Source organism: Mustela putorius, unplaced genomic scaffold (assembly GCF_011764305.1).
Source record: "Mustela putorius furo isolate JIRA1106 unplaced genomic scaffold, ASM1176430v1.1 tig00000585_pilon_pilon_pilon, whole genome shotgun sequence".
Classification (NCBI taxonomy): domain Eukaryota; kingdom Metazoa; phylum Chordata; class Mammalia; order Carnivora; family Mustelidae; genus Mustela; species Mustela putorius.
Genome location: NW_025421424.1, coordinates 3017221 through 3040972, shown reverse-complemented (window position 1 = coordinate 3040972; position 23752 = coordinate 3017221). Strand labels below are relative to the sequence as shown.

General features: G+C 46.2%; 1 protein-coding gene across 1 annotated transcript in view; it reads right to left on the bottom strand.

Annotated features, from left to right (window-relative positions):
• Window positions 1-23316, bottom strand: part of TBX15 (T-box transcription factor 15) — a 103192-nt gene extending 79876 nt beyond the window's left edge. Inside the window, exon 1 of the mRNA XM_004771050.3 lies at window positions 22617-23316. Within this exon, the coding sequence (XP_004771107.1) occupies window positions 22617-22821 (205 nt within the window). The 5' untranslated portion in view covers window positions 22822-23316. The remainder of the gene's footprint in view (window positions 1-22616) is intronic.
• Between the last annotated feature and the right edge of the window lie 436 nt (window positions 23317-23752).

The following is a 23752-nucleotide window of genomic DNA, read 5'->3' as shown; positions in this document are numbered from 1 at the left end:
ACAACGCTTTGAGAAAATAAACTTCTATGCAAATGTAAAATATTAGCAGTATTCCACAAGATCTTTTTGGTGAAAAGTCAGCAATTTGACTACATTGTACAGTCTGTTGGTTCAGTCAAACAGTCAATCACACTCACAAAACCCAAAGTTATGATTCATTCATTAACTGCCCCACATATAAATTAAGGCCTTATTGCCAGGCGTGGTGGGATAAGGACTGGACCCACAGAGAGAAGCCAGACTCCTGACTTCCGGATAATGCCAAGTCTAGTCAAGGAAATACGTAAACAGACGACCGTATCCCCATACCACCACTACTACCTTTTGTTAGAGATACGAGCCCAGTGGCACTGGAGAAAAACAAAAGGGCTGACCCTGTGATACTCACAGTATCAACCTTCAAACAGACAAAAGCAAACACCAAGGTATATAGACTAATGACAATTGCTCACAAAACTGCGCATGTATCTCGTAAGGAACCTGACAGAAATTAGCAATAATTTTTGTAACAGAATGTTAATCAACATATTTCTTTAGTATCATTCTGATGTAGTCAAGGCTCTCATCAAAAAATCACAAAACTAAAAGACCAAAAATGACCCTATCACAGGTGGTCATTCCAGTTTTCACAGTCATAGGAACACTGGGTAAAAATTTTAAAAATGGGGGCACCTGGGATGCTCAGTCAGTTAAGTGTCTGCCTTCGGCTCAGGTCATGATCTCAGGGTCCTGTGATCAAGCCCCATGTCGGGCTCTCTGCTCAGTCTCCCTCTCCCTCTTCCCCTGCCCCCCGCATGCTCACATGTGTATGCTCTCTCTCTCTCTCTCAAATAAATAAAATCTTTTTTAAAAAAATAAAGAAATGACCTGCAAGGAGGAGCCCTACTAGACAGTATTTTAATCAAGATAGCTTCAAAGAATATGCTCACCACCAAGTTCAGGTTTTACGTTCCCCATGTGCCTCAAAAATATAGCTGTATTCCTCCCACTAAACTCCATGGATCCCATGCATCAGTTAAGAGGAGGAGACTGAGAAGTGGAAGATAAAACACACCAAGCAGCTGTCTAGAGCCATGTAGACAAAAATAAAGGTTAATCAAAGGTTTCACTTTTAAACTTGGGTTTTACTCAACCTGGTGTTCCATTCGGGACTAAATATCATTCTAAGAGTTGCAAATGTTGGGCTGAGCTCCCTGAATTAACCTGCGTAAAATTAAATTTAATTCTAATTTAATTCCCTTCCAGAATGGTATTCTATTGCCAATATGAAAACCCTGAAGGAGTTTCATTTTCCATGACCTTTATAAAACAACAAGGTGTATTTGCCACAACCAGAAAAACATCCTGAGCCTTATTTGTCTAGGGAGCCTGTAATCAGATATTATTTACAGGCCCTCATTATTTCAATAGCCACTCATCATTCCTATTAAAACAAAAAGTAATTTTCTGATGTTGTTATAATAACAAATGTTCTCAGATATGACATTTATCTGGGGGTTAGTAGAACAATAGTCTTAAAAATACAGGTTCCAGAGAATTCTTGTCATATGCCAAACATGCAGTGACCAGTCCCCTCCTGGGCATTCTGAAGGAAAACACAGTGGTAGAGAGCAGTGGTTTCCAAACCTGGTTGCCCATCAAAAATCATCTGAGGACTTCTCCAAAACAGACTTTACCATCTCCTCCCGGTTCAGATGTCCTAAAAGAAGTCAACCATGTTGGGGCCCCAGAATCTGTCCTGGAAACACACCCTTCAGATGTACCGGGCAGAGACAGCATAGTACAGACCTTTGTTTGATATATGGCATTCTTTTTTTTTTTTTAAAGACTTTATTTATTTATTTGAGAGAAAGAGAGAGCATAAGCAAGGGGAGAGGGAGAGGGAGAAGCAGACTCCCCACTGAGCAGGGAGCTGAACACAGGGCTCCATCCCAGGACCCTGAGATCATGACCTGAGCCGAAGGCAGATGCTTCACCATCTGAGCCATCCAGGTGCCCCTGGCATTCTTTAAAACAACAACAAAACAGGTGGGCAAAATCAGAGGAGAAAAGGTGGCCCTGAGGGCTTAACAGTTTTTGAACAAAGTGGAAATTTGAGTGTGGACTGACTAAGATGGTATCAAGGAACACGTATTGATCATGTTATGTGTGATGATGTCATTGAGTCTAGGTCAGCAGATGATCCTCTTCGGAGGTCTACTCAAGTACTAAAGTACTTAGCGGTAAAATGCCAGAAAGCCTGAGGCTTGCCTTAAAATGCTCCATCCAAGGAAGCCTGGATGGCTCAGTTGGTTAAGCACCCTGCTTTTGGCTCAGGTCATGATCTCAGGGTCCTGGTCCTGGTCCTGCACAGCAGGGAGCCTACCCCTCCCTCTGCCCTTCCTCCTGCCTATGCACACATGTGCTAGCTCCCTCTCTCTCAAATAAATAAAATCTTAAAAATACATACATACATACATACATACATAAAATGCTCCAGCAAAATAGAAGAGAGATAGATATTGGGCAAGTTCAGCAAGAACAGTGACGACAGTGAAGGTGAAGGGAAGGTTTGGGAGGGTCCCCAATGCTTCCATGGTGAGAAAGTTTCCTAATAAAATGTTCGGTCGTCTCAAAGAGAACAATAAGAGTAGCCAGACATGGCTGTTTTCCACTACTTCTGAAAGACAGCTGGGTGCCATGCTGCCTTCTCCCCAATGTGCATCCAGAAGTAAGGGTGCCAAGAGGCCAGATGATTTTCTTGGATTTTCCTGCTACTAGGAGGTGGCTAACATTTTTCCCTTATAAGAAGACTTTCCGAATCTGAGGGTTGCTGGAGGGGAAGGGAGCACAGGGTTGGGGTCACTGGGTGATGGGCATTAAGGTGGGCAACTATGTGTTGGCTAACTGAATTTAAATCAAACAAAAAAGACGTTCCATTCAGTATTCTATCCCAAAAATGGAATTAGGGCCCTTTCCTTAACTGTAACATAAGCAACGTTTTTGAAGTTGACCCCGGTAAACTATTTGGAATTCTTCTTTGAGAAATTCTCTGAAACAGGATGCTGTCATTTTCAAGCAGTAATCATGGAATCTGTGAGCTTGGCTAAAGCAAGAGGTGAAATTCAAGTCATCAAATATACAAAACGTGTCCATTTCACAAACGTGTCCAAGATCACACCTACAGGCCCAACAAAAATACAAAACCCTGGCATTACTTACGTGATGATTATTTGCTTTCACTTAATCAATGGATTTTTTTTTCTTTTTGCCCTGCATAGCATTTCGCTCTAGAATACCTGAAAACAGCAAACAACCATTGTACATTGAAAAGTAAGTTTAGGGGCGCCTGGGTGGCTCAGTGGGTTAAGCCGCTGCCTTCAGCTCAGGTCATGATCTCAGGGTCCTGGGATCGAGTCCCGCATCGGGCTCTCTGCTCGGCAGGGAGCCTGCTTCCCTCTCTCTCTCTCTGCCTGCCTCTCTGTCTACTTGTGATTTCTCTCTGTCAAATAAATAAATAAAATCTTTAAAAAAAAAAAAAGTAAGTTTATCATCCAGAAATTCTATTCCCCATTTGGCAAAAACCCACATACTCCAGAGTAAGGTATAGCAGTACCTAATTATCAATCCCACTGGTTGAAGTTAAGTAGGAATTTATTTACAGGATTTACTCAATATCAGAAGACTTGGTGCCAATATTACTTTGCACTCATAGGTAAACTGTTTTATTGACGCCGTTACATGAGGAAGGAAAGACCCAGAAGCTCTAAGCATGAAACTAGTTTGAGCGGCTGGTGGCACTTGTTTGGGCTTCTGAAAAAGGGTGCTGGTGCCACACTTCCCATCTAAAGAGAACACGTGATGTGGATGTTGGATTCAGGTTTGCAGTGAACACGCCCCCTGAGCCAGACACAGAGAGCATCTGTTTGTCCAGAGCCCCCTCCAGACAAAGATATGGGGCCTCAAACTCAACCCTGAGTATCAGGCACTTCAGTGTTTGGGGTTTGTTTTGTTTTGTTTTGTTTTGTTTTAAGTATAAAGACAGAATTTCCCTAAGACAGAATAGCCCAGGTATCATAATCACTGTGTCACCTACCAGGGACTATTAACAAGAGCTGGTTAAAGAGAAGCTTTTAAAGTCATGAAAGGCAACTGGCAAGATGGTCAGAGTGTCTCTTTCCCCTAAAGTATCTGTGCCAAGTTCTTTCACATCCTGGACCAACGTGCTTACTCCCTCTCGGAGGGGACGCCTTCCCTTCATCCTACAGGCTCAAGATCCTTTCATTTTCTCCTCCACCCCACATCTTTGTGAAATAGAAAACAAAGGAGCTCAATCTGTGCGATTACCACAAGGGCCACAAGGCAGTGACTTTCTGGAATTATATCTGTGGTTACTGCTCCTGACCTTCTAGACCATGAGAGACCTTAAGGAAGCCTAGTTAAGAATCAGGATGCCACTGAGGAGGGCACATGATGTGATGAGCACTGGGTGTTATATGCAACTAATGTATCATTGAACATTATATCAAAAACCAATGATGTACTATATTATTGGCTAATTTGAATTTAAAAAAAGAATCAGGATGCCAATGCATGAATGATGAAATTTTTTTAAATTCATTTGACAGAGAGAGAGAGCACAGGCAGGGAGAGAGGCAGGCAGAGGGGAAGCAGACTCCCCACTCAGCAAGGAGCCGGACATGGGACTTGATCCCAGGACCCTAGGATAATGCCCTGAGCCAAAGGCAGACACCCAACCAACTGAGCCACCCGGGTGCCCCATGAATAATGAAATTTCAAACCCCTTATGGACAATATAGGATACACTACATACAGCATCTAAAGAACCCTGTTGGTCTTCAGAGGTTTGTCAGTAGGGTCCTTCATGATCCACAATTAGATACGAGTGCATGCCTGTGTGCCCCATCCCCAAGTTCAAGTTTCTGAAACACATTCTCTTTCTAAAGAGGATCCAGAATAAACACTGTGTTGGAATGGTGGGCTCCCAGATGACACCAGGACATTAAAAAATACCCAGAGTCTGTTGCCAATTAACATTTACAGGCTCATCTTGAGGAAGTAGCCTCATGATTCAGGATCAAAAATGTTCAACCAGAGAAAGAGAGACTCAAATGATCCTACTTGTTTACATATAAAGTGCAGAGAAGCTCTCTTTTCCCACAACTTGGAGCTTCAGGTCTGTTGACTTCCATGGAAGTTTGCTTCCAGTTTGCTGTATGCAGAATGTAATAATGGCTTGGAAGCCACGAGCCCTGGGAAACCATAATGACATCGGGTTGGTCCCAGTGACTAGCCACCACTGCGGGCACAGTAGCTGAGAGCCCTAACAAGACAAGTTTGGAGAGCTTTTTCCTCTAAAGCAGGTTCCAGATACTCACAGCTATAAGGCACATCGTGAGGCATAAAGGATGAAAGGAAACGGCAAACTGAGACTGTTTTTCCCCTTAATGATCTGAGTCGGAGCGGGGATAGCACTAAGGCTCTTCTTCGTAACTGACAGGTCCCAAAAAGTACTTGGCTCTCGGTACGTCTCAGTCCCTGACTCTTCTTTATGACTGTGCTGGTTCTGAAATGCATTCTCACAGAACTCCCTTCATCCCTCAAGACCCTGCCCTGCTCAAAGCTTACCTTATGGTTCAGAGGATTTTCTCCTTTTTCCTCCTGACAATTTGCCTTTCCCCACATCTTGGGGCCAAGCCCTGAGCTGGGACCTCCTGTCACTTCACTCACATATTCCGACTGCTCAGGGGAAGGAAACACCAGAAGAATTGCTGTCATTCTGCTTCAGTTCAACGGAACTCTGTGCTGCTTTCTCGGGAAAACTCATGCAATATGTCTTTCATTTGGAGATATTTTTGCACTTCAGTGTAGCACTGGGGATTTTCAGATTGCCTTTTATTCTATTTCTTTTTCTCCCATGCTGGGCAGGAAACAGAGGCTGCCACGGACATAAGGCTTGAAAAAAAACAGGGTGGTATGGGGCAGAGGTACACCCACAGACTAACCGTGATACTAAATTGCTGATACCTCATCAGGAGAGAGTTTCCAAAATAGGCTCCATACAGAAAGCATTCAGCAATCAGCTACAAAAATGCCTTATTAGTAGTGCAATTAGACTGCCTCTCCTTCTTACTAAAATTCAGTGGTCTTATCTCTATTAGAGATAGAGAGACTCTAGAATATAGACATCAATTGACACGTCCAAGATCACACCTACAGGCAACTGGCAGACATCTCATGCTGGGTGTCTAGGACCATCTTGAAGCCAAATCATCTGCAAAGTGGCTGTAACAGTTACAAAATCCATCACTAAAGTCTGACAACTACGGATTCCATTTTACAAATGTTCAGAGCTAACAGCAATTCAGAGATGAGTAAGACACAGTGGTCCCCAGGGTTTTCCACTTTAGTCCATTTCTGAAACAAATATGCTCTCCAAAAAGTTATCCTTCAAGGCAAAATGTGTTAAATGTCATAAGAAAAGTACAAAGCATTAAGTTTTATAGGATTCTACTTTACCCCTTCTTCAGTGACCAGTTTTAAAATGTAGAAAAGTGCAATAGAAAGCACTATGTGAGTGTGTGTGTGTGTGTGTGTGTGTGTGCATTTGTGCAAAGATAGCCACAGAACAAAGAGAGATAGCTAGGCACTGTCTCATGGCTATAGGCATCGGTTACTCAAGAGTTGAAAAGTATGTGTGTATCTAACAGGACAGCAAGAAGATAACAGGCATATATCCTGCCAAAGAAAGAAACACTAAAGTCAAGTTATTGGCTTGTTGGTAAGCCTATAAGCTTCCATTTTATGAAGCCAAAAGCAAGACAGAAGTCTTGCTCAGAAATGGTCTAATCAGATTACTTGAAGACCTCCTCTCAAGAGGAGCTTGCTCATGAGGGAAGTCAACAAAGGACCCCTGTGTGTTTACCATCTCGGTTACTCCTCTGAGAGCCGAATATCATCTAGCTGAGACTCCTTTATGACTACAAAATGAAAGAAGGACACTGGCGCCATTTTGAGAGGAAGCCATAAAGAGACCCCATTTGTACCAAATTGCCCTTTTTCATCTGGGAAGATTTCTGTAATACAAAGTGCTCAAGATGGGTCTTGAAAGCAGGATAAACTCTCTTCAGGAGAAATTTTAGGCAAGGAGAAGGGAGAAAGTGTTCCAAACCAGAGGAGGAGCAGGAGCAACTGCTTGGGGGATGACTAAAAAGACTGTGTAGAAAGGAAATGAAAGCAGAAAAAGATATCAAAAAAGATAGTCTGCATTCCCATGTTCACTGTAGCAATTATTTCACAATAGCTAAGATATGAAAACAAGTGTCTACTTGTTTTCAATGGGTGAATAAATAAAGATGTTAAATAGATAGCAGCCAGAGACAGAATATTACTCAGAGAAAGAAGGAAATCCTCCCATTTGCCATAGTATGAATGGACATTGAGCACATATTGCTGAATGAAATAAGTCAGAGAAAGACAAATCCTGCATGATTTCAATTCTATATGGAATCTCAAAAAGCAGAACTCTTAAAAACCAAGTAGAATGATGGTTACCAGGGGCTGGGGGGTTGTGGAATCAGGGAGCTGTCAGTCAAAGAAAACAAAACTTAGAGTGAGAAGATAAATATTAAGATCTAATGAAGAACATTGTGATTATAGTTGACAACACTGTATTATATACTTTAAAGTTGCTAAGAAAATACATCCTAAATTTCCCACCACAAAAGGTGGTAATCATATTACAATATATAAATGTATCAAGTCAACACACTGTGCACCTTAAACTAATACAGTGTGGATATCAATTATGTGTCCACTTAAAAGATTAGTCAGCCCGTGTGAACGAACATGCTATGAATGGGGCAGCAAAGGATATCAGCTAAGAAGACTGGCACTCACCAAAAAGTTTCCCATCAGAACACTGAAGAGCTTCTGATTTTTCTCAATTTACTAAAAGTATAAGCTGATCAAGGGAGACAAATGCTTATACAGGGCACATTCTATGAGCCTGCCACTGTGCCAGAAGTGCTTCGACTTTGTTATCTCAAGGACTTCTCAACAGCAACCCTGCAGCAGGCCATAGTCCCCTCCGCCTCCATGTACTCAGCTGAGGCAGAGTGAAGTCACTTGCCCAAAGCCACATGGCCAGAACTATGCATCCTAGCTGCGCCACACCGTGTTCTCGGCTGTGTTCGGCCGCATCCCTGCCCTCCATCTGTTGTCTTAGTCTCCCACACCAGCCAGTCCCTTCTGCTTCTGAGATATGAAGGACCATCTACTTTCCAAATTATTCCACAATTAATCCTCAATAGAGGTCATCCAATGCAATACAGGGTTGGTATTAACCTGACAAGATAATGCCCCCGCCTCAAAAACCTCAAAATTTTTGAAAGATGATGGATAAAAACCTCTCAAAAGTTTACCTATACACATGCCCCAAAATTGCCCTTGCAATAAAGCCAGATATGTCATTCTCAACACTCACCAGCAATGAGCCACACAGCTGTGGAAGCCTTAACAGCTTGGGCAGGAAAACAGACAAGCAAAGAAAAAGAAGAATGTAGTCAAGCCCCAGGAAAAAATGTTAACATCCGGAACCAATTCACCCACGCAGGCTGGGGGAACCATTCCTCCCAGCTCTCCTTAACACCCCTCAGCACCCCTGCCAGCCCTCCCCTACACATACACATACACACGTGCACGCACGCACACACACACACACATACTCACCAGGGCTGCCTTCACTATTTGCTCATTCCTACACCCGTCAGATTGTCCCGTGTCTGTAGGGAGTGCCTCCTGCACTACCTACCACCCAGTCGGAATATCACAGAGATGGCTTAAATCTCTGTGATGTCACAGTCTAATCTGGGTAATGCACAGTTGCACCAGATGGGATCTAGCATTCCCAAGATTAATATTGGCCATGCAGATAGGGCTCTGAATGCGGAGGGGAAAATGAAATGACCAAGGCATGGCTCATTTCACATCTTGCAGAATCTACCTTTGTAATTGAACAGATCTCTTGAGTGAGTTCCAGCAAACCATCCAGGATTGCAGCATTCATCTCCTCCTCTGCCACACTCTATATTTCAAGAGTCTGGCTCCACACAGGTTCCCTGGGAAAGGAAATGGGCCCAGAGATTCATATGCTTTTGTTGATGCAAGATCATATTGAATCCCATCAATTGCTGCCTGCACAAAGTGGGGTGGGCAGTCAGGAAAAAGAAAGCATTAAAACAGAGACGGACTTTACATCTCTCTCTCTTTTTTTAGTTTCTAAAAGCAGCTTTTCTAACACTGGGCACAACAAACAGGAAATCAATAGACCTTACAGTGACACAGCCAAGAAACACATTAATGTACAATCCATACACTGAAATAGGGGGTGTGGTTTTTCTCCAAATCCCTGCTAGAGACATCAGACTTCCTAAGAGAGGAAGGTTACTTGGAGCGGGAATGAAAGTGGTGGAAAGACAGTGAACAGGTGGACCAGAAACCCTGGAGCCCTTTACTAAGCTCCCGGAAACTCGCCACTGGGGGCACATCCATGCAGAACATGCTAGAAGAGTGAAGGAGCACAGGGTGGAAGTGTGTCTAGGGATGAGAGATCTCTGCAAATAAGTGATGCCATACCAAATAAGGCTGCTCTAAATAGAGCTGTTACAAAATAAATGAATCAGAGCGGCCACTCAGAGGTTAAAGTTAAAGCCGGGACTCTGAGAGGGGTTGTACTTGCTGTGGGTCCTCAAGGCGGTTTCCTAATCCTTGGGCATTAAAAAGAAGCCACTGTGGAAATCAGAATCTCTTCCTTTGTAAATTCAATCCATGGCAAAGGGATTTCAGCTGTGATTGCTGAGTTTGAAAAAATCAACAGTACTTAGAAATGCACAAATTGCTCCTCACTGCAACTGATATGTTTCTAAGCTGTTCCATTTTGAATCAATTACCAATAAGATTCCATCCATCCCATTGTGAATGGAGAAGGGAATGGGTAAAACAGGGCAGTTAAAGTTTCCCCTGAATTTCACTGCATGAGGGGATTTAGTTTGAGGAGGTTTCAGATCAAATTCACTAGGTAGCCACCACATTTCAGACACTGAGATTTCTGTGCATGAAAGTCAAAGAAAAGCAAGTCAGCTTGGCATGGGTGCACACCTCATATTCCAAAGACCATGGCTCCCAAACTCCGCCTTATATCACTGTCACACAGAGACTTCCTCCAGCCTGTATGGAGAAGGCACCTTAAGAGAGAGACCCTGAAACTATAAAAGAGCTCTCTCTCATTTATGATTTAATCATTTCTGTTTGGGGAAGAGCACAGGCAGCAAGCACAGATTTCCATCTACAAAAGTTGAAAGTTCCCTCTAGGGCACTGAAGAGCCATGTACCAGGGAAGGCAATATTGTGTAGTGGTTAAGGATACTGGCAAGTTATTAAAACTCTTTGGTCCTCAATTTCCTCATGCATAAAATGGAGAAACAGTCAACTCCCTTTCAGGACTATTGGGTGAATGCAAGAAGACAATATGAATGAAACCATGAGTATAGTGCCTGGTATAGAGTGTGCCCTCAATCCATAGGAGTCCCTATCAGTCAGCATGGTGGGCACTCTGAGAGAAGAAGATGTTTGTAAGACTGGGGAAGTAAAGAAACAGCTGTCTTGGAGATAAAATGTGGTGCACAGATATGTTTAGAAGACTGAAACCTGAGTTCTAGCCAGGGCAGAGTAGCTCCCCCCGCCTCTGGATGGTCAGGCAGGGCCTGAGTGTCACTACTGAAGGGTGCTGGGCTCCACGGAGGAGGCCTTGGGAGAGATCTCAGCTCCTCTTCCCCTGGGAATGCACTTTCCTCCTCTGCTACCAGGAATCAATATAAGCAAAGTCTGGGGTGTAACTAGTTTTGTTTAAAAAAAAAAAATAGTAAATGATCAAACCCAGGCTTCTGTTTGCTGGAAGGAAGAAAACTGCAAAATCATGCAGCCAGATGTAAGTTCTAACACAATGGCTGGGGCTTCTGCTGTTTTCCCTAAAAAATGACTTCCCAGTCTCCTCCTCCTGACAGTCTACTTCATTATAGATTGTCCTTAAACTAGGTCCCTTTATTTTTTTTTTTTCCTCAACTAAGCAACACCTACAATGCTTTACTGGGATTTCGATCACTAAATGCAGCTGGTTCACTTTGCCCAACCTTGGGGGCCATCGGAACACAGGCTTCACAAAATGAATCTTCCTTATCGCCCATAAGATAAGACCTGACCATTTGGGGATTTCTGGGCTCCAGGTAACAATACCAGAAACTAACCAGAAAAACATGCTTGTGCTCTTCCACTTCCCACATCCAGAAAGGCCCCTCTGTCCTCTGCTAGAGCCTAGTTCCTGGGAGCGGGTAAAGCTGAGGCTCCCTGCCCCACCCTCCACCTACCCTCTCTTCCTACTGCATGCCAGACAGCGGGTCCTCACCCTTGAAGCCCTCTCTCCCTGCCTCAGATGCTTACTCCGAGGCTGGCTTTCTGCCTCAGCGGAACCCTGAATAGCAACAGCCCGCAAAGTCCTATTTAACTTCCTTAGCCAGCCATTCCTACTCAGCTTCACTCCTCTGTTTCTAACCATAGACCAAGTACCAATGGCCCTTCAAGTCCCAAACATCCCACTTAAAGCAAAAGACCGGGGAGAGCAGTGGTGTCTGCTAGATTTATAATTTGCAACAATTTCTCATCAAGCTGGTCACCAAAGTGAATACTCAGTGTCAAGTCAATTGACAGGAATCACAGACACTGCCAAATCCTTTGTTCCTCTACAGGTACTAATTTAATCCTCACAACCACTTTTTTTAAAGATTTTATTTTATTTATTTGATAGACATTGATCTCAAGTACGGGGAGAGGCAGGTAGAGAGAGAGAGAGAGGAGGAAGCAGGCTCCCCGCCGAGCAGAGAACCAGATGTGGGGCTCGATCCCAGAACCCTGGGATCATGACCTGAGCTGAAGGCAGAGGCTTTAACCCACTAAGCCACGCAGGCACCCCCTCACAACCACTTATTTTTTTTTCCACAACCACTTTTTGATGAGTTTATTTATTATTACAATTTCCTAGATGCAGAAACTGGGTTTGGGAGAGATTAAGGAACTTGTCCAAGGTCTAGCAAGTGCTGGAACCAGGTCTCAGGAACAAGCATTCTTAAGCTCAAGACCTGAGCTTTTAGCCACTATATCATATCACTCATTCATTCATTGCACCAAATAGAAATGATAATAGTAAGATTATTACTGTCTCATACCAGTGCTTTGGGATGTGGGTGTATGTATATGCACACACATACACACACATATACATTCTATATATATATATAGTTGTATATTATTTGGAATATACATGATTATCATACTGTGATTTAGAACACACATATTATATAATAATATAACATAACTATACTAGTTATACTAGTATAACAATATACTAGTTATACTAGTATAGTATATATTAGTATTAGTATAATACTAATACATATTTTAATATGTATTACATACAACTATATATTGTGTGTTATATTATGTTATGTTATATCACTGTAGCATATAATACACAACTTAGCACAGTGGCTGGTACATAGTGTTCAACAAATGTTGCTATTTATAATCATTATATAGTAAGTGTTGCTCTGTGCCAACCACTTGTACTAGGCTCTGGAGATACAAAAACAATGAAGACAAGGTCCCTGCCTTATACCAGTTTATAGGGTGGTAGTGAAAGGGGATGACAGTAAATCCATAAGGTCCCTGAGGACACAAGTCTACACAGGGGAAGGGGCTGTAGAGAATGGGGAGATCAAATACAAGTGGGGAGCTGTCACTGGCCCAGCTGTGTAAGTCTATAAGGAGAGACAGTCCCACAGATAGAAACATGAGAATCCTTCCTAGGTGTATGCTGGGCCCAGTTTTTTGGTCTGACCCTGCCCTCAAGTTCAGCAGCTATGAATAGAGGTCTTGAATGCTAAGCTGTCTTCTGATCTATCTTGTTGACAAGCGTTTTGCCTGTTACTAAGTCATCCTTTTAGCATTCTCACTTCTCTGCCAGATCAAGACCTCGGCTTAGCAGACTAGACATGGAAAATAGTTACTAGTGCTTTCCATCAGGCTCAGAGAGTAACGAGGGGCAACTGATTTTCTTGGGGGGGAAGGGAGGTCTCATCCATTCAATTTATAAGTGATGAAGCTGTTTTTCTCAGTCTTCATTTTTCAAATGCATGGTCTTTCCAGCTATTTCTGAGAATGGCACAGAAAATGTCCAAAGCATAGATAACTTGTATTTTCTTTAAATCTACTAACGCCATAGAATTCTCCCAGCAGGAGGGTCCCAGGCAGTCACACAAGCAACAATAGGTTACATCAAACAGAAGGGACTAGATCCAGAACTTTCGAACATGTGATATTAATCTAAAAACTTTTCAAAAGCTTTATGGAAGCTCTTAATTTTAGCAATAAAAAATCTTTTTTTCTTTTTTTTTTTTAACCTTGAATTGCTATTACTGTTACTTTCTACAACTGCAGTAAAACTTCCCTTGTTCCAACAAAAGAATGGGTCAAATGATGGCTAAGGTACCTCAGGAGAAAATGTTAGTATTACAAGAAAAAAAATTTAACAAGATTATAGAATCCTATAACTAAAGGGGCCTCAGGTGTCATTTGAATCTCTCTCCCTCATTTCACAAACCAGGAACTGAGGCTATGAAACAACTTTAAAACAACTTTTTCAACATTTATATATCTCTGGTTCCAAAATTAATGATAAAGCTAGTGCTAGACTCTAAGTCCAGTTTAAGCTAGTCAAGCCCTCTTCCTACCATAATACAGGGATATAATCTGCACTATGAGGGCCTGTGTTGAAACCTTTGTAGTATAGTGAAGACTCATAGATGTCCACATAAGCAATTAAGTTTCCTGAAACGTTTTTATGCAAGCTTACTCATAGATTGTCTCATAAGCCTTGTTTTTCCCTAAACAGTGCATCAGTACATAATCCCTCCCTCAGCTTTGTTGCAAATAAAAAATAAATATAAGTGTAAGGTTACTAGATAGAGGAAGCTTTCTCAAACCCAGGGAAAGCACTACTGTGCTCACAATCACTCACTCACTGGCATCAACGCCTGCCCCTCCCTATGGTGAAAATCAACTATATATTTTTCAGAAGGAGCAAGAACAGGAGCCCTACATCACCCAAGTTCCCTAAAGCCTAGGTTAAAATTCTGGGCCCTGGGGCCTGGTGGGATTGATACTTTGAAGCCTTCCAGGGAAGACTCTTTTCCCAGCTAAAGTGGAGCTGTAGCCATTCCCACCCATTTCTTACCCAGCATAGTGTGCCTAGTAGTTATTTCCATGGGTGGTTTTTTTTTTTTTTTTTTTTTTTTTTAGAATAAGAAGAATTAGTTCACTGTTTTTTTTTTTTTTTTTACTTTTAATTTTTTTATTTTTTTTTTATTTTTTTTTTAATTTTTTTATTTTTATAAACTGTTTTTAATCTCCAAGAATAGCGTGAAGGGCAATTGTTTGTTGTCCCTTTGTCTCGGTTGAACAATGCGGGGATTCTAGAAGCCAGGGGGACCATCTCATCACGGACCGTCTGAGGCACCCGGGAATCCTCTGCTTCTCCAAGAACCGGCAGAATGACCTTCCTTTTTAACGGAGTGGCTATGATATTTACTGACCCTAGAATTACCCATTTGGAAATGGTTAGGGATTAAAAGTTCCTCGGGCCGAAGGATTCTTGGTTTCTAATTGCTAATGTTTTGAAGTCAATTTAATTCCTTGGATATTTGTTTAGCCTGATGAAAGCAAAAGCTCAGACTCCCCTCGGGGCGCGAGGTGTAAGATCCTTGGGTTCCGTTTGGGAGTTTGGGGGTTTTTGTGTTTGTTTCGGTTCGGTGGGGGGGGGGTTGTTTTGGGGTTTCTTGTTTGTTTGGATTTTTCTCCGTGATTTTTTGCGGGGAGAAGGGGTGGTCTTTTACCAAGGCCTTCCCGATTACCCGACTGCCTGCATTGCTCCAGGCTGTAAAGGGAGCTGAGAGGGGCACCGACTATCCCTCGGGGTTGCGCACCTCCTGGTTTCCAGCGGCGGCGCGGACCCGCCGGCAGGGACCGAGCCTCGAGCGCCGGAGCAGGAGCCGAGGCCGCGCGCACTGTGGCCAGGCCCGGGCGCTCCTGACCCGGCCGCTCCCGCCCCAAGGCGCCACCAAATCCCGGGCGAGGGGCCGGAGGAGGGGAGACGCGGCTGCGGCCCGATTCTCTAACTGAGGAAGGTCACTCGACCCGCCCTATTTTCCCAGGGATAGTTTCACGGGAAGAGTCGCAAATCCTTCCCCGGTGAAACTTCATCTGATTTTTTTAATTTTTTTTAAAGAGGGAAAATGAGGGCGTTTCACCGTGCGTATAGGAAGTGGGGGGAGGGGTACAGGATGTGGGGAGAGGAGAATTTGGGGGAGGGGAAGTGGAGGAGCGTAAGAGGGGCTTACCGCTTTCCAAGCCCCCGTCTGGGGTTTCGACGAGACTTTAGGGGTTGTGGGACAGCCGAGAAGACAGCGGGTGTTGGGAGTAAGAATTTCAGTTCACTCCGCTGAGAACTAGACGCTAGAACTCTAAGGCTCCCAGCTAGGTACATAATAATGACCTCTGATGATCCTTTTCAAGGGAACTCTACTGTTACCTGTAGTATTCGGTTTTTAAAAGAAGGCTATGTTAGGATTTGCGTGTGCAATCCAGACTTGGGGTGGGGGGTTGTTGTTAATCTTCTAAAGTGTGTGGCAATTTGGAAAACAGCTCATTTAGCCTCCGCAGCTATGCTGAAGAAAATACAAGAGGACAAATAGAATATTTTTGCACATATTTCTATGTTGTTAAATTATTATCCCCAAATCACAGTTTCTCTCGTTATTTCTATTAACAGATTTCCCTTAGTGATTCTGTTAACTCTCTGCATGGAAGAACATGAAATTATACTTCAATACAAGCCAGCATTCTGCCCATCGGAGCTGAAGGTGGCATTATTCACAAATTTAAAAGCCAAGTTTAGTTAGAAAAAAACCCTCCACTCTTCCTGCTCTTTTAAATTGCATCTGTACAGTTTCCTTTTCTAGTGTTCTCTCTTGGACTTTGGTCAAAATCTTAAACTAATTTGACAGTTAAGTGAAAATGCCAATACCAAGAAGTTTCAAATCTGTAATTCTCTTGGAATTGTCAAGTGGATACCTAGAGATGACAAAATTTCTGACCCCCCCCCCAAATTTTATGTGTTCTCCTTTTGTTAACTGGCTCCACAAATAAGAGAGGCAGTTTATTTTCTCTAATATTTTTCTGGTATTTCCTGAGATGTTTTCTATGTCTCATTCAGAGCAGTAGATTTCACACATAAATTTGTGTGTAAACACATACAGTTGATTATATACTCTTTAATACATTTTATAACGCTTACACCTAAAGGGCATAGCTGAACCCTGGCTGGTAAAAAGAGTATAGAACAGAGTATCAAATGCAAGGCCTATTTTCCCGTCTTGTATCAAAAAAGCTCATCATCAGTTTGTAGTCAGCAGAATGTCCTGCCTCAAAGTGAAGCCAGTAATGGCACTGCATCAATGTTGATTTGTCGTCACCAGTTGCTTAATTCCCCCACCTCTTCCCGTTTCACCTTCTATCCTCCCTACGGAGTCTCATTTTCCATCCTGACACTTAGAGCAAGGGCCTCACTTAAATTAAGTAATGATTATCCATGCCCAAAGACGTGTAAACAGGCCCTAATTTATAAATTTGCTAATTGCTGTTCCCAGTGCAGACCCCTGTATCGCAGTCATGCACTTATAAAATTCAGGGCTCGCTGGAAACCAGAAAAGGCAAGGCAAAAATAAACCACAGGGATGCGAGAAAGAAGGGGGAAAGATTCCACCAGTTCCGTACTTTACCCTGTGGAAAAATATCCCAAAAGGTCAAAACTAGAAAACCACTTAAATATTCTCTCCTGCTGAACTACTTTGTCTTTGTCTTTTGGTAGTAAGAAAGCAATAACTAGCTACACCTCCCCATAATAATCATTAGATGGATTTCTGCTTTTCCAGAAAGAGAAATGAAATGCCCTTCTGCTCTCTGCTCTTTATCCCTGTGGAATCTGCTCAGTCCGGTCTTGTTTTTGTTTTTAACTCTACAATCACCTAGAGAAGGAACTGACAGATTTAAGAAGTAATCATTTTACTCCTGGGTGTGAGAAATAAATTCTAACCAAGTCCATAATCAGGACTCAAAAAAGTCCCCTCATCTTATTAATATTATATTTTTGGCAATACAGAGAACAATTGTGACAGACCTGGAATATTTCACTCTTTAATACTAAGCAGTGCCCTGGAGAAGCTTGGATGAACAAAATGTTTCTGGTCTTCTGAGCCAAAAGGTATTTGTCCTTCTCCCCTCGTGGCCCAACATGAACGATTAATGCTGAGTGACTAGCTTCCATTAAACTCCTGTGCGCACACACGAAGGAAATTATACAAATAAATGGACGAACGCAAACCACTAATACCCGTTCATCTTAGGTTTAGCTCCCTTCGTCAGTCGCTCCTCGGGTGCTGGGTGTATTAATTGATTTTAAACTAATTTCCTTTAATATTTAAAAGATGGCCATGATACCATTTGAAGTAAGGGGGGGGCGGACAGGAAACCGGCAGCGGGTATACGTCAATATAATTTCAGTACGAACTCCACTATTAAAACAATTTAATCCCCCCTTCCCCCTGCATGAACGTCACCCCGCGAACTTCTCTTTCTGGGAGTTTAACCTATAAAATCAGGAACTCGAAAGTGGCTAGGTCTGAACCCAAATAGTGTTCAGTATGAAATGGTGCTGGGTGGGGCGTGGAAGACGCAAATTCAGAACCGCTGAGCGCCTACGCTGTGAGCTGATCTGTCCAGAGAAGGTTTCTCCCGGCGCGTCGGACCAGTCTCAGAGGGGCAGAGGCGGGCGGCGGAGCCCAGCGAGGGGCCTTGTACCGCCCAGCCGCGAAGGGAGAGACCGTTACCTGAGGCTCGCCGGTTAGCCCTGAGCCTTCTACGTGCCTCACAAGTAGCTGTGAAGCCCGCGGGGGGGACGGGGGATGACTTGAGGGGGCACAAAACACAGCACACTCCCTTCCATCACATTCCAAACTCTGGGCATTAGGGTTTTCCCAATTCCCTGTCTTCCCCACTGCCCTCCCATCAGTTTGCTCCATCTACGGGATAGAGGGGGTTAGAACAGTTTCCTTCTTCCTGGTGGAAGGGCCAGGGATTTACACAGAACATCTTCATAACCCTGCCCACCTCCCGGGAGCCACCGGGGTGTGCTTTCCAAGCCCTGCGCATCCAGAGGGCGTCTGACTCAGCCAACGTCCGACCTGCGCGACAAAAAGCCTTTTGGCATTCATTCCCGAGCTCATCCATCCTCACCAGCCTACGACGAATTCAGATCTAGCCTACCCTCCTCAGTCCCCTTCACACAAGGTCACTCACCAAAGACGCGGCCACCGCGTAAGGCCGTTTTGACTGGGCAGGCGAGAGCGTTGCGCATGTCCAGCAGGCACCACATTTGGCTCATCCTCAGGGTTCAGGCCTGGCACCTTCGAGACCTGCATGCACTGGCTTTTGCGGCGCACGTACCACTGAGGAACCGGTGTTCCTCGCCCCGGGCTCTACATCAGACTTACACTATGGCTTCTCGCCCAGCGCACCCCACACCCTTTACGGCAGTCCAAGCTCCGGCCTGCGCCCTGGCTGGTTCTTGCCCCGCGCAAACACATTCTCCCCACAGGCTTCAAACTCCTCGCTTTTTCTCCATTACTTAAACGTCAGTGAAGAGTCACTTCCTCCGCTTTGACCCTGTGTTTCCCTATTGGGGATTAGGGGTGGGTGGAGGGGTGATGTCAGGATTAAAATCTTGGGAGTCTTACTCTGAGCAAACAAGCCATAAACTGGCAGATTAATTCGCGTGAACTGTTGATCTCGGTAATTCGAAAGAAGAAAGTGCCTTGGGGCACTACACGGGCGTATCCTGTCTTATTTCACTACGGATCGCGCAGAGAGGTGCACAGGACGCGCGAGCCTGACGTACGTGCACGTGTGCGCGGAGTAGGGACCTGCCCTCACGTTCTTGACTGCGCCTGCTTTGTGTGTCCACCCGCGTACGCCGCCACATTCTTAGGCCTCTGGAGCGCCTCGGCTGCAAGGCTCAGGGCCGTAGGCCCTGGAGGGGGAAATCCTTTCGCAGAAGGTTTGAATTATTTCGCTCCGCGGGAGACCGGACCTCGGCCTTACTCGGCTGTGGATTTGGGCGGGAAAAACCCAAACTCCAAACTCGAGCGGGGGAAGCCGGGTGGAGCCGGGGCTGGGGTCCGAGCGCAGATGGCGCCGCCGCGTGCTTGAAATATACTTCCAAGGCCGCAGCCGGAGCAGCTGCTCTGGGCGATCCTGGCTCAAAAGAGTTCCCTGTTGCTGCTTGGCGAGAGGCGGGGGTAAGCAAGGCCCGGGAGTCAGGCTCCTCGGAGACCCTCCCGAGCCTGCGGCGACTGCGTCCTGGCGGCTTCTCCAGAACACTCGGAGTTCTGGCAATAATGAGGGCACCTCACGGGCCCTTCTCCAAGGCCCTTTGGGCCTCGGGGTTTTTCGGGACCAGCAGGCTCGGTGGAAATTTTTGAAATACATACGGTGTGTCCTCTGATATGTGAGTTCCTACAGCGCATAGGCTAGGCTGGTCCCCCGCTGCTGCAGGTTGGCGCCCCAGGCTGCGGGTGCTTGGCGCCAACTAAAGCCAGCTCTGTCCGGACACGGAAAGAAAAACGGGCTGTGAAAAAGCAAAAGGCCACGTCTTTGAATAAAAATTAAACATTAAAATCTAACCCTGGGTTGTCGCAGGATCCTGGGATTTTAAGGCACGGACAGGAAGGTTGGAAAAACGGAGGTACCAGTCAGAGGGAGGGAATGGTGAAAATTATAAACACGATTGCTCTAGGCGGGTGTCCTGTGTCTGTATGCGTGTTTGTTTAATCCTTCCCCAGCTCCGTGGCAATTTTATTTCTGTTGTCGTTTCCCCCACCCATTTCTGACTTCTTATCAACAGACTATCGCAGGCGAGCCACGCGGCGGGTCCAACCTGCTCACGGTCCTAATTCGGGAAGAGAGTTTAAACAATTTGAGGCCAAGGACGGCAGAGACTTGGTCCCGGGCACAATGGAGTCACCTGGGCCCCTCTCCTACCTCCATCACCATACACACACCTTTAAAGGTGATGTATGTGTGTTCGTTAGGGCGCCGGATTAGAAAAAGAAAGAAAGGCCTACAAGGGATTCCAAGCCCTGGACTCGACTTCTGCTGCTACCATCCGGGCCCAGAGCCTGCAGCTCCGCCTCCTCCACTCTGGGGACTGCGGGGGCTCCACTCCACCACGCAGTTTTTCTGAAAGATCTTTTCTGTTTCTATGTCCGGTTCCTAAGAAAGCTTTGGCCACTGCTGGGGCTCGAACTTGGACATCCCCTTGGTGCACGACGCAGCCAGGCAGGGCTGGTGGCAGGGCTGGTAGCCGGTCCCGCAGAAGGCCCACGAGTACTCTCAGCTTTCAGCTTCTTCCTCCTCCTGGGCCTCAACCCCACAAACGTATTTCGTTTTCTCTAATCCAACGCCCATCTTCTTCTTAAAAAAAAAAAAAAATGATGAAATGGGAATGGGTCAGCTGAACTCTGTGTGACATGAAATTCTATGTTAGGTCTTCGGGTTTATGTCTCTGGAATGGTCTCTCCTAGTCCCAACCATTTCTCTCCTCACTATGGCAGAGGAAAACGGGGAAAAGAGAAAACTGCGAGCAGAGTCCCTGATTATGATCACAGGTATTGGTCCTTTTGAACAAGCGAACCTAGACCAGATGCGGCGGACCTGGACCCCTCCCTAGAGAAAAGTACCTGCGGACAGGGTGTCTACCACGCACAGTTAAGTAACTTCTGTCTTTTCCACCGTCGGAAAAGTAAAATAAACTAACCTTCCAAACCATGAGTTGTCAGGAGGCCTGAAAGAACTCCCACTAAACTGTGTGAAGGCGCAAGTGGATTTTGACAACATATAAATGCGGTGAGGAAACAGAGTCTGGCCAGAGATGGGAAACACACATTAGCTACGCGTTCCTTTCTGGATTGCCCACACAGGGGTCCGCGTGGACAGGCACCCGCATCCAAACACAGAGAAAGATTTGAGCGGACGAAATAAATCTCCTTTTAATTTTCTTTTCATCGACTAATAAAAATAATTCCCCAGCACTAAACTCAAATACCGTAACGGGCCACAAGAACACGGAGAATTCATAAAACTCGGTCTCTGCAAGTCACCCGCTAATCGCGTTATTATTAGCCTCAGGAGCATGGAAATTGAACTGTCACTGCCGAAAGAGAAAATGTAAGCGACAGCTGTCCCTCCTTGGGTCGGCCAGTTTTCCAGCCCCCAAGCCCCTGGGCCCCAAAGCTCAGTCCCCAAGCTCTTCGGGCCCGGAGCCACCCCCATCCTTTTGTGGGCCGCCGCCCCCACTCTGGTGTTCCGCTTTCCGGCGCGCTGACCCAGGTTTACTCCCCAACGTTAGCTGGTCAGCAGGAGCACCTTCAGAATGGCAGCAGAATCCCAGGCTGGAAAGTTTCTGAAACCGCTAAACCAAGCTGCGACCATGTGTGTATGTGTGTGTGTGGATGCGCGTGCCCGCGCTCGCGCGGGCGCGCGCGCAAGATTCTTCCGACAACAGCTGTTCCCCCGGGCTGTTTTGCACAGTTGAAATCTTGGCACTTAATACAAAACGTTAAGTTGTTCCCCCTCAACCAACTACCCGCCCAGGTTTCTGCTAAAATAGACACCAACATCCGCTCTGTGTTTTACGCGTTGTGTGCATATAATGTGCATGGATAGATCCAAGGCAATAATTAATCACTCCGCTTCCCCCAATACATAGAGATGTCGGCCCTGAAGAGTGACCCAGGGCGCAGGGTAAGGGTTATAACATACATCCCTTTTCCGTAAACGCCACCGAAGTAGAAATATAATTATGCTCGGTCGTCCCCGGAGTAGGGGAAACAGAAGAACTTGAGTCCCCGAAAAGTTGGTGGGGGAAGGGCGAGGACCGAGGTCGAAGGCTAAATGGGACAAACTGGGCATTTCCCGAGACTGGATGTCGAGCCAGAGAACTCCACGCCAGTCCACTGGAGCTCTCAGGAGCGAATCCCAGCCCCTCTCCGCTCCCGCGGTCGCCTTCGATCTGTGCCCCTCCTTAACCCCCGGGGCCTGCGGCCGCTCAGCTATAGATACCAGAACAGTGCGCTCCGCTCCCAGAAGAGAAGAGGGTGCGAGCGAGGCCTCCTTGCCTGAGTTCGACGACGAATATGCAAGGCTCAGTTCCCCACAAATTGTTTGCAGCGAATTTGCGGAAAGCTTAAGACGTTTGCGCAAAGAAAAGGAAACCCGCGTCGGAGAAAGGCAGGGCGTCAGGCAGCAGGGCCTCCTTCCACACCACATCGCCCGCGGACTGGCCGCCCGGCGTCCCCTCTCCGCCCTCCTCCCTCGGTCTGGCCCTGCGCACTCACCCGGGTGAGGCTCCAGGCCGTGTGCGGCCGCGTCCTCCGAGTCTGCGAGTGGGCCCGCGGGGCTCAGCGCCTCCATGGACAGGTCCAACCCCTTCTCCTCCCAGTCTCGCAGTTTCCGCTTTTTATTTGAGCCGATCAAGGCTTCAACGGAGAAGGCATGTGCTCGCGAGCTCAGGGCGACTGCAGATCTTCTCCTTTCACTCATCTTAGCCGCCCGCACCCCGGCCTCCGCTCGCCCCCGCTACTGAGGGAGCAGCCCGCGCCCTCACGCTCGGAGCGCCCGCCGGGCCGGGCCCGGGAGAGGCGGCGGCGCAGAGGCCGAGACAGAGGCGGCGGCCCTGCGGGTCCTCGGCACCCTCCCCCTGCGTCCTTCCCCGCCCTCCGCAGCCGCCTCCGACCCGCGCCCCTAGCTGCCCCAGCCGCTAGGAACGAGCGCCCGGAGCGCCGCCCGCTCGCTGCATGAGCGCCCGAGTCCTGCTTCCCACCCACCGGGGCAGGCGCTCACAGGCTGTGTAGACTGGACTTCATCTTTTTTTTATTCTCTCTCTCCTCCCTCTCCCTTTCTCTCCTCCCTCTCCCTCTTCCTCTCTTGGTGTTCCCGTCCTTCCTCTGATCCAAACTTCTGGGAAACTTTTTTTTCTAAATTCCTCCCTTCGCGAGGAGCTGGGGGCAGGCGGTGCGCTCCTGTCCGTGGGGTGAGGGAGAGGGAGGGGGAGGAAGAGAAAGACTGAGGGGAAAAAAAGCCAGCCCCCGACCAATGGCGAAGAGGGAACAGGAGAAACCCTAAGAGCGCGGGCCAATGAGAGGAGGGGAGAGACTGAGGCTCGGGCCAAGGCTCCGCGCCGGCAGTCCGGGGATGCTCCTGGGCCGCTTTAACCCCTGGCTTCCCGGTCCCCCACGGGTTCTCTGTGGGGGAGAGGGGAGGGCCGAAAGTCTAGGTCTGATCTTCGCCTTTCCAAACCCCTGCCCGTCCGTCCCAAATCCGTATCTTTTCCTCCCAAATCTGCTAAGTCTCATAGACGTTGCAAGCCCAGAGTGATTTTAATTACTGCTCTGGAGTTTGGGGGCTCTCAACCTGTCCTAAAACGCTCGAAAACGACCCCGATAATCTCGCTCCAGCCCCCAGACGCTATAAG